This window comes from Globicephala melas, chromosome 19 (assembly GCF_963455315.2).
Source record: "Globicephala melas chromosome 19, mGloMel1.2, whole genome shotgun sequence".
Classification (NCBI taxonomy): Eukaryota; Metazoa; Chordata; class Mammalia; order Artiodactyla; family Delphinidae; genus Globicephala; species Globicephala melas.
The window spans coordinates 7,171,775-7,182,170 of record NC_083332.1 but is presented as its reverse complement, the minus strand read 5'-3'; the positions used below and the strand labels follow the sequence as shown (position 1 = coordinate 7,182,170).

Here is a 10,396-nt window from a genome sequence, read left to right as displayed (position 1 = left end):
GCACTAGTGGACTAGAGGTGGCAGCTCTCCCAGGACCCAGGGAGAGCCTCGGTGCCTGAGGAAAAAGATGAGGGTCCCGTAATTATACCCCTTAAAGATGAAGGGTCCCTTAAAGATGAGGAGTTGAGTGTTCAAACTCAAGAGACAAGAGGGGCTGGGGTCCAGACTCTGGGGTCCTGAGGAAAAAGGGAGCCCGGATCCCGGGTTCCTTGTAAGGTGGTACAGAGGACTGGATTTAGGGTTTCTTGAGAGGGTGGAGCTTTTTAGTGGAACCGAAGAGGGCTCGGGGTTCAGCGTCCCTACATTGCACTCTATTGAGCGTATTAATCGTTTCAAAACCTGGAGAAGACGAAAAAGGACACGGAGAAACTCTCAGAGATAGATACAAAACTAAGCAGTGGGATAATCAGAAGGACTGCTCGGACGCGGGTATTTCATGAGCAGAGAGAGCCTAAGAATGGAACTGAGGGCGCTAGGGGCAAGATCTGGGGCACAGAGGTGTGGCCTAGGTGCGGGGTCGTGGCTCTAAGACAGGGGCGGGGCCACCTGCGATTGCAGTGACTCCGGCACGATGGCCACGATCAGAGAACAGGGGCAACACTGGGTCTCCAGTGCCGAGGTCAACCGACAGGAGCGTGGTCTGACTATGGGGGTGTGAACTTGAAATCAACGCCCGGCTCTGGCTCAAGGGGCGTGGCCCTTCCCTTAAGGGCGTGACTGTCCAATAGAGGGCTGGGCTCATGGGTGAGGTCAGCAAATGGGGGCGTGGTCAGACAATAGAGGCGAGTCTAGGCCTCGAGGAGCTCATTCAGCGCTCCAGGTATCCGGCCTGGGCTCGAGATCAGAACTGTTTGGATTTAACAGTCCGTGGACGGCCAGAGACTGAGAGTCCGGTGACCAGGCTGTGGTCTAGTATAAAGGCGGGTCCCAGAAGAAGGGGCAGGGCGTGGGAGAAGGTGAGGAGGAGCGAGGTCTGAATACGAATGTGGGCGAAGAAGAGAAACGAGATCTGTTGTGTGAGGCAGAGCCCAGAAGAGACGGGCCTGAGGGGAGGGGAGGGGCCTGACACAATGGAGGAGGTTGGAGCAGAAGATAAGGGGCGGGGGGGGGGGAATGGGCGGGGTGTGCGGAGTTCCTGGGCCAGGGATAGGGAGGAGTTGTTGTCTAGCGTGGGGGTGTGGGCACTTAGGGGACGGAGCCTTTATGGGGGGGGCGGGGGGCTCTGACCCCTGCCCTTGCCATAGCCTCCCGGCCCGCCCCGCAATGTGGCACCCGCTAGTCCTGTTGTTGCTGCTCCCCTCTGCCTCGGTGCCCCCCTCCACTGCAGCCCCGATCCGCGATGGTGACGCCCAGGAGAGCTCCTCGGGTTTTCTAGGTCTCCAGAGTCTACTCCAAGCCTTCACCCGGCTTTTCCTGAAAGTAAGCGCTGCCGTGTGTTGGGGAAAAGAAGAGGTACAGAGAAGAGGGACAGGGGCAGATAGTGACTGAAGGATGGAAGGGGTTCAGGGAGACAGAGTGGGAGACGGGTCGCGGCCAGATAGAAAGATAGAAAGAGGAGTCAAGGGACAGAGAGAGCGTGCAACGGGGAGACCGAGAGATAGGAAGAGAGGGAGGGAGACAGGCAGAGAGACAGACAGACAGACAGGCGGAGAGAGGGATGGGGACAGAGAGACAGAAGACCGATGGAGGCAGGAATAGGAAAGTAATGGGACAGATGGGGAAAGGAGGTGACCTGGTTAGGCCCTAAGGGTCAGAGGATGGAGAGAGAAGGGGATGCTGCCAAGGATCCTGCCAAGATGTCCTGGGGAGTCCGGAGGTCCAGCAGCTCACCAATTCCTCCCCCAGCCCCAGGATGACCTGATGCGGAGCATGGACAGCTTCTTCTCTGCTCCTATGGACTTCCGGGGCCTCCCTAGGAACTACCACCAAGAAGAGAACCAGAAGCACAGGCTGGGAAACAAAACTCTCTCCAGCCACCTCCAGATTGACAAGGTGCCTATGCCAGGAAGTCCCTCCTGGAGTCTCCCTAAGATCCCTCATGCTGCAGTATCTGTCAGGGAGGAGGGCATAGGAGGAAAGAAGTTTTTTCTTACTCTTCTTTGGGTCCTCACAGGTGACCAACAACAAGACAGGAGAGGTGCTGATCTCTGAGAAGGTGGTGGCATCCATCGAGCCAGGAGAGGGGAGCTTACAGGGTGACTGGAAGGTTAGGACATGCCCCCAGCAAAGTATCCAAGCCCAAACACTTTCTGTAGTTTAGGAGGAAAAGATGAATTGACTCTCCCACTCCCTCTGTGCTGGACACCCTCTCTCTGGGCCTCAGTTTTATCATCTGTCAAAAGGGACTAACCAGCTCTCAGAAATGAGGTTTACAACCTCAGAGTACATCCTTGCTTGCTTCAAACCCCAGAGGGTTTTGTAAGCCAGACAGTGCTTTTCATTCCAAGTGTTTGGTAAGATTCACCCTCGTAAACCTCAAAGTGTGTTTTGATCTCAAAGTGCTCTGCAAACCTCCAAGGATTTTTTAATCTATCCCAAAGTGCTTGGTAAATCTCTCCCTTGTAAACATCAAAATGTGATTTTTAATAATTCCTAAGTACTTTGTGAACCCCAAATGCTCTGTGTATCTCACCTTCGTAAACCTCTAAGAGTGATTCTAATCACAAAGTGCTTATTTTTTGATCCTAAAATGTTGTAAGAACACTCAAGTGCTTGGCAAACCCACATGGTTCTCCCACACACACTCCCAGTTTTTTATTTTAAAGATTTCAAATCTACAGAAAAGTTGCAAAAACAATAGTACCATAAACCTGTATCCACTTTTCCACAGAGCAGGGTTTCTCAACATCAGCACCATTGGCATTTGGGGCTGGATAATTTTTTGTTGTAGGGGGCTGTCCCGTGCCCTATACGATGTTTAGCAGCATCCCTGCCTCTACCCACTAGACGGAAGTAGCACCCACACCCCCTCCAGTTGTGACAACCAAAAATGTCTCCAGACTTGGGTTGAAAACCACTGGCCTAGTTTCACCACTTGTTAACATTTTACCATACTGACTTTCTTTTTACTTTTTTATTTTTGAGCCGTATGACAGTAAATTATTGACATCATGACACTTCACCCCTAAATCCTCCAGCAGATATCTCCTAAGAATAATGCATTCTCTTGTGTGTTACCGTAGTCCCATTTTTACACCCAAGAAATCAGACTATTATCTCTGTATTAGTTTGCTAGGGCTGCCGTAACAAAGTCCGGGTGGCTTAAACAACAGACATGTATTGTCTCATGGTTCTGGAGACTAGATGTCCAAGATCAAGGTGTCAGCAGGTTGGTTCCTTCAGAGGGCTGTTGGGGAGAATCTGTTCCATTCCTCTTCCCTAGCTTCTGGTGGTTTGCTGACAATTCTTTAGCATTCCTTGGCAGGTTGAGGCATCATCCCCATCTCTGCCTTCATCTTTGCATGGGGTTCTCCCTATGTGCATTTCTATGTCCAGATTTCCCCTTTGCATAAGAACACCAGTCAGATTAGAGCCCACTCTAATGACCTCATCTTAACTAATGAAAACTACATAGTGACCCTATTTCCAAACGAGATTACATTCTGAGCTACTAGGGTCCTAATGGACCTCAACATATGAATTGGAGAGTGGGGGAGACACAATTCAACCTGTAACCGTCTCCTATGGGGCTTCCCAAACCTCAACGTACTGAAATGTAGACTCTGATTCAATAGGTCTGGATGGGGTAGGGCCCGCTCATTTGCATGTCTAACAAGCTCCCAAGTGATGCTGACGCTGCTGGTCCACAACCCTCACTTCGAGTAGCAAGGACCGAACAGACATTGAAATGTCCCTGCTGGACCAAAAGCTGTCCACAAGAGCTGATGTGATTGATGTTTGATCCAGGATTCAGTCAAGGATCACATGTTGCAACTGTAGTCATGATTCTTTAATCCTAAAGTGCTTTGTACATTTCAAACTGCTTTCTAAACCCCGGGGAATGCATAATCCTAAAGTGCTTCTGAAACCTCCAAAATGTGTTTTCAAACCCAGAGTATTCTATAAACCTCAGAGTATTTTTAATTCTAAAGCGCTTATAAACCCGAGTGTTTTGTAAACTGCAGGGTGAGCTTTTAATTCCCAAAGCACTCCATAGGTGGCAAAGTGGGTTGAGTATGCCAGGGGAGCATCTTGAGGCTGTCACTTGGAGTTTGAGAGGGTCTCCTTGTCCCTCTTCACCAGGTACCCAAGATAGAGGAGAAGGAGGCCCTGGTGCCTGTCCCAAAGGCCATGGACAGCTTCCACCCGGAACCCCACCCCCGAATGGTCTTCTGGATCATGAAGCTGCCACGGCGGAGGTCCCACCAGGATGCCCAGGAGAGCGACCACTGGCTCAGTGAGAAGCAACACCGCCTGCAGGCCATCCGGGATGGGCTCCGAGAGGGGACCCGTGAGGACGTCCTCGAACAGGGGATCCAGAGCTCCTCTCATGCCAGGCTGCCTGCCCGCAAGACCCACTTCCTGTATATCCTCAGGCCCTCCCAGCAGTTATAGTGGGGGGACTGGGGAACACCTGCATGTACCCCCCCACCAGACCCCACCCCAGGCACCATATGGAAATTAAACTTTTTCTTACATCCAGCAGCACTGTCTCCTTTGGAGATCTGTCCTCAGGCCTCAGCCAGCCAAGCCATGGCAAGTCCCCCCAACCTTATCCTTCAGCATGACATCTGGCTGAGATGTTAGTTCCTGCCAATGTCTCTGTGTTGTTTTCTGATTCAGACGCCATCTGTCTTCTGACTGAGCAACTCTGTGACCTCCAGCCCCATCAGTATCCTCAGTCCCCATCCCTGTCACCTCCAGCTCTGTCTGCCCTCCAGCTCCCAGCTCTTTCACTCCAGTCCTGTCTGTCCACTCTGCCCTTGCATTAGTTTCCTGTTACTGCTGCAAAAAATGACCGCTAATGTAGCAACTTAAAACAACACAAATGTATCCTCTCACTGGTCTATAGGTCAGGATGGCTGGGCTGGTCCTCTGTGCAGGTATCACAAGGGCAACATCAAGGTGTTAGCCAGCGGGGTTCTTACCTGGAGGCTCTGGGACAGCTCTGCTTCGAAGATCATTCAGGTTGTTGGCACAATCAAGTCCCTTGGGGTTGATCTGAGGTCCCTGCTTCCTTGCTGGCTGTCACCTGGGCCACCCACACTTAGTTCCTAGAGGTCTCTCTCCGGTTTTTGCATGTGGATCCCATACTTCAAATCTCACGCGTGGAATCTCTCTGTATTTCCCTTCTGCCCCATCTCCCTTATGTGTTCCTCTTCCTCTTCCAGCAGGAGAGAGTCCTCTGCCTTGAAGGGCTCATGGGATTGGATTGAGCCCACCTGGACAACATATTAAACAGGTTCCATGAATTAGAGAGGGGCCATCTTTGGGGGGCCATTATTCTGTCCAGACCCTGTCACCTCCAGCCCCCAAGTCTGTTTCCAGCCCCATCTCTGTTACATCCACCTGTCTCCACTCTCTCATCTTTGTCTTTTCATTCCCTGACACTCAATTTACATGCTGACTCCATTTCGAATTGCTCTGTGTCTCTCTCCCTTTGTCCCTCTGTCTGTCCCTCCATGAGCGTCACCTCAGACTCTAACTCTGCAAGCCAGGCCTGCTGCCTCAGCCAGATCTGGAAGCTCAGAGACCCTGTCTTGGGTGCCCTGCCACTGTGCCCCCATCCCCCATCCCCAGAGCACCCCCTATTCCCTCCAAAACCCCTCTCTCAAGACCCACCATTGACGGAGTTCCCTGGCGGTCCAGTGGTTAGGACTCCACACTTCCACTGCAGGGGGCACAGGTTCGATCCCTCATTGGGGAACTAGGATCCCGTACGCCATGCTGTGTGGGCAAAAAAAAAAAATTGAGAAGGCACATGAGGGTCTTTATGGTGCTGCGTCTTGTAGGGGTGCAGACACAACATGCACTTTCTCCCTCGAAGTCCAGGTTCAGGGTTGGATCACCCCACAGAGAGACTCAGCACATTCAGGAAACTAGCAGTGTGTGGGCATAAATAAAAGAGAACTTCCTTTTGAAAAAAATAGGTTTTTGATTATTCCAAATAAGCATCAATATGTCCTCATGGAGAATATCAGAACTTGACTGGCCTTTCCATACCTTCTCTCCCCACACCCCCAGTCCCATTCACTTTCCCACCATTGACACTATTTCTTGTGTTTTTGGTAAGTGTATTAGTCGGCTAGGACCACCATAAGAAAAACCACAGACTGGGTGACTTAAACAACAGAGTTTTATTTTCTCACAGTTCTGGAGGTAGAAGTCTGAGATCAAGGTGTCGGCCAGTTAGGTGTCTTCTGAGGCCTCTCTCCCTGATTTACAGATGGCCATCTTTTCTTTGTGTCTTCACGTGGTCTTTTCTCATGCACGCACATGTCTGCGTCCAAATTTCCTCCTCTTGTAAGGACATCAGTCATACTGGATTAGGGCCCATCTTAGAGACCTCATCTTAATTTAATAATCTCTTTGAAGATCTGTCTCCAAATATGATTGTATTCTGAAGTACCAGTGGGTAGGGCTTCAACATATGAATTTTGGGGAGGACACACATCAGCTTCTAACAGTACATATTCTTGCTAAATATGATCATTCCTTTTTATGCATTATTTGTAATTTCCATAGGTGGTATTACACATGTCATTCTTATGGGGCTTTTTTTTTTAGCACCTTCTTTAAGACTCCTCCATATTGCATTGGTACATCCAACATCCATCCAATCCACTGAATAAATTCCATGGTCAGTCTTCACCACATGTAACCTTTCCACACTCTCAGTGATGCACAACTGAATTGCTTCTGACTTCTCACCATTACAAATAATGCTACAATAAACATTAGTATATATGTCCCCCTGTGGTCCAGAAGGAGGGCAGGAGGGATCTGGGGAGCTATAACCAGAAAAGAATTGCTGGGTTGTAGGGGATGCATCTATCTATTTTGATTAGGTAAAATGTTCTGACAAGTCTACTCCCTCTAGCAGTCCATGGGGATTCCATAACCTTAACCACACCTGGCATCTGGGGAAATCGATGTTTCCCTGTCTGTAGATCAATAGAAGTATGCATCCATAGGTGATCCAGATACTGGCATTATCAGACACAGACCTTAAGGGAACCATGATTAATATGCTCAAAAAAATAGATGAAAAGATGGAGAATTTCATCAGAGAACCGGAACCTAAAAAGTGGGGGGGAGGAGATGGAATCCAGTGTAAATTTTAGAACTTATAAATAAATTAAAAATTCAGCAGATGGGTTTTACAGCAGATTAGACACAGTGCGAAACAGGTCAGTAGAAATAGCCAGACTAAATCAGTGAAAAAGGATGGAAAATATACAAAAGACGTATGAGACATACTGGTCATGGTGAAAAAGCCTTTCAAACATATACTGAAGTCCTAGAAGTAGAGAGAAAAGAGAAAGAGTACTAGGCAACATTTGAAGAGACACTAGCCAAGAATTTTACAAAGTTGATGAGACATCAACTCACAGATTCAAGCTTTAGGAATCCCAAGCAGAATAAACACAAAGAAACCACACTTAGGCATATCACATCAAAACCTATGAAAACCTAAAACAACAACAAATCTTGAAAGCAGCCAAAGGAAAAGGACACTTTACTTCAAAGAGGAAATAAGACAGACAGCTGACTTGTAAATAGGAAAAAAAAATGGAAGTCAGAAAACGATTCAATGACACAGTCAAAAGGCTGAAAGAAAGCCATTGTCAATCTAGAATATCATACCCAGTGAAAACATCCTTCAAAAGTAATGGCAAAGGGACTTCCCCGGTGGTCCAGTGGTAAAGAATCCACCTTCCAATGCAGGCAACACGGGTTCAATCCCTGGTCGGGGAACTAGGTTCCCACACGCTCCAGGGCAGCTAAGCCCACACATCACAACTACTGAGCTCGCATGCCTCAATGAGAGAGCCCGCGTGCCACAACTAGGACCCAATGCAGCCAAAAAAAAAAAAAGTAATGGGAAAATAAAGACATTTTTTTCAGACAAACTGAAACGAAACATTTATCAGCAGCAGTCCTGCACAAAAAGAAATGCTAGAGTTTGTCAGGTAGGAGGAAATGCCTCCAGATGAAAGTTCGGTAATGAGGGGAGATATAAAGAACCCTGAGGTAAGTATGTGCCAAATCTAAATGAATACGGACTGCTTAAAACAATAACAATAATATCTTGTGGAATTTAAAATATATGCAGAATTAAAATGAACGACAGGGAATTCCTGTGGTTAGGACTCAGTGCTCTCACTGCCAAGGGCCCGGGTTCAATCCCCTGTTGGGGAACTAAGATTCCACAAGCTGCTCGGTGCAGCCAAAATAAATTAATTAATTAAATAAATAAAATGCAAGACAACAGGCAGGAGGAGCTAAATGGAATTAAAGTGTTGTTAGGTCCTCATGTAGTCCAAGAAATGATAAAAGTACTAATTTAAAGTAGAACTCTAATAAGCCAAGGATGCCTATGGTAGTCTCTAGGAAAACCACCAAAAAAAGAATAAAAGAACATAACCATAAACATAACAGAAGAAGAAGAAGAAAACATAACAGAAGAGGAAAAAAACAAAAAACTTGACTAATATAAAAGAAAGCCAGAAAAGAAGAGAATACACAGAACAGATTAGATGGGGGAAATATAAAACAAATAGTAAAATGGTAGATCTAAAGAAAAATATCAGTATTACATTAAAACTAAATGGAACTTTATCAGAATTGTTCCGTTAAGACTCGTGCATTTTAACACATGTAAAGTTTACCTGAAAATAAGAAATGTTAAAAAAAATAAATAACAATATAAAGTGGGATGAGGGTACAGGTATAAATAAGAGAATGGCAGAATGTTGACCATTGTTAAAGCTGGGTGTTGGATACATGGGGCTTTGTTCTGCTCACTTTGTATATATTTGAGGTTTATCCAAATGAACGGTTTTTTTTTTAAGTAACTGGAACTAAATACTCCCAATAAAGGCAAAGATTTCCTGATCTACAACTATATGCAACTGTATAGCTGAATTTCACAACAATTGAGCAAAAGAACCAGATCACAAAAGAGTATATACTATATGGTTCCACTTATACGGAGTATGAAAACAAGCAAAAGTAATCTATGCTGTTAGCAACAAGGGAGGGGGTACCCTTGGGGAGACTGCTGGTGCTGTGTCTGGGTGGACAAGGGTCTAGAGTTATTAACTTTTGTCCTTCCCGGTAGAGAGGGGAGAGGGAACACCTTTACAAATTTATATCCATGGGGATTCCTTGGTGGTCCAGTGGTTAGGACTCCAACCTTCCACTGCAGGGGACACGGGTTCCATCCCTCGTCAGGGAACTAATATCCCGCAAGCCACATGGTGCAGTCAAAAGACAAACAAACAAACAAAACAAATTTATATCCAGCTTTTAGGCAAATAGGGAAGGGCAGAGAGCTTTTCTTGTATCTGCTTCTTCTCAATTGTGTTCAGTTCAAAATGATCCTTATGCCACAGTTGGATATTTTGGGGTGGCATATTCTGCTACCCTTTACTGTGTATAAGATTAATATACCCTAATCAATTATATTCCTAAACATTAGGAACAAAAAGATTTTTAATTCAGTTTTTAAAAATATGATTTGCATTAGCAAAACAAACAAAATACCTAGGAATAAACCTAACAAAAGATTTGCTAGATCTCTGACATTACTGAGAGTAATTAAAGAAAATCTGGATAAATAATTCATAGTAACAGTATACTTAATTGCCAAAAAGCAGAAACAACCCAATGTCCATCGAGAGTAAAATGATTCAGTCATGGTGTATTCGTACAATGGAATATTACACAGCAGTGAAATAAATGACCTACTGCTACATGAAGAATTCTATAAATATAACGTTGAGCAAAAGAGGCCATAATTCAAGGCGGTTACCTTTGGAGGGTAATGATTAAGAGGAAGTGTGAAGATTTCTGGGCTGCAGGCAATACTCTTTTTTTATATGGATGGTTTCATTAATGTATTACTCTATAAAAATTTAATTGAGGCGTAACTTAAGATTTAGCACTTTATGTATAACTACACTATAAAATGGTTTTTAAATTATTTTAGGTTTTACAGAATTATTTTCCTCAAAAAAAGGAAAAAAAAACAAGAAATACTGAAGGAATAAAATAAAAGAATGAAATTATACTAATAAAGTTAACGATGTCCAACACTTACCAGCCAGGGCTAAGAAAACTCTAGGCAAACATTCTTATTGAACTCTCATAAGACCCCATAGGGTGGATATTACTTGTTCCCATTTTAGGGAAGAAGCTGAGGTTCAGAGAGGTGAAATCACTTGCCAAAGTC

At 45.8% G+C, this 10,396-nt stretch overlaps 1 protein-coding gene across 4 annotated transcripts; it reads left to right on the top strand.

Annotated features, from left to right (window-relative positions):
• The first annotated feature begins 777 nt into the window (after window positions 1-777).
• Window positions 778-5,090, top strand: DKKL1 (dickkopf like acrosomal protein 1). Of its 4 annotated transcripts, none has more exons than XM_030873578.3 (5): window positions 778-956; window positions 1,328-1,419; window positions 1,846-1,992; window positions 2,114-2,206; window positions 4,243-5,010. In XM_030873578.3, the coding sequence occupies exons 3-5, from the start codon at window positions 1,861-1,863 to the stop codon at window positions 4,552-4,554; spliced, it is 537 nt and encodes a 178-aa protein (XP_030729438.1). In that variant the 5' UTR covers window positions 778-956; window positions 1,328-1,419; window positions 1,846-1,860; the 3' UTR covers window positions 4,555-5,010. The 4 variants fall into 4 exon arrangements, with proteins under 4 accessions (XP_030729438.1, XP_030729437.1, XP_060145206.1 ...); XM_030873577.3 differs by having other exon boundaries at window positions 1,245-1,419; window positions 4,243-5,004; XM_060289223.2 differs by lacking the exon at window positions 2,114-2,206 and having other exon boundaries at window positions 1,245-1,419; window positions 4,243-5,090.
• The last annotated feature ends 5,306 nt before the right edge of the window (window positions 5,091-10,396 follow it).

Coding starts and splice junctions, on each gene's coding strand:
- DKKL1 (XM_030873577.3), top strand. CDS start 1,264: ATGTGGCACCCGCTAGTCCTGTTGTTGCTGCTCCCCTCTGCCTCGGTG. Junction 1,993..2,113: donor GCCACCTCCAGATTGACAAG/GTGCCTATGCCA, acceptor GGGTCCTCACAG/GTGACCAACAACAAGACAGG. Junction 2,207..4,242: donor GCTTACAGGGTGACTGGAAG/GTTAGGACATGC, acceptor CCTCTTCACCAG/GTACCCAAGATAGAGGAGAA.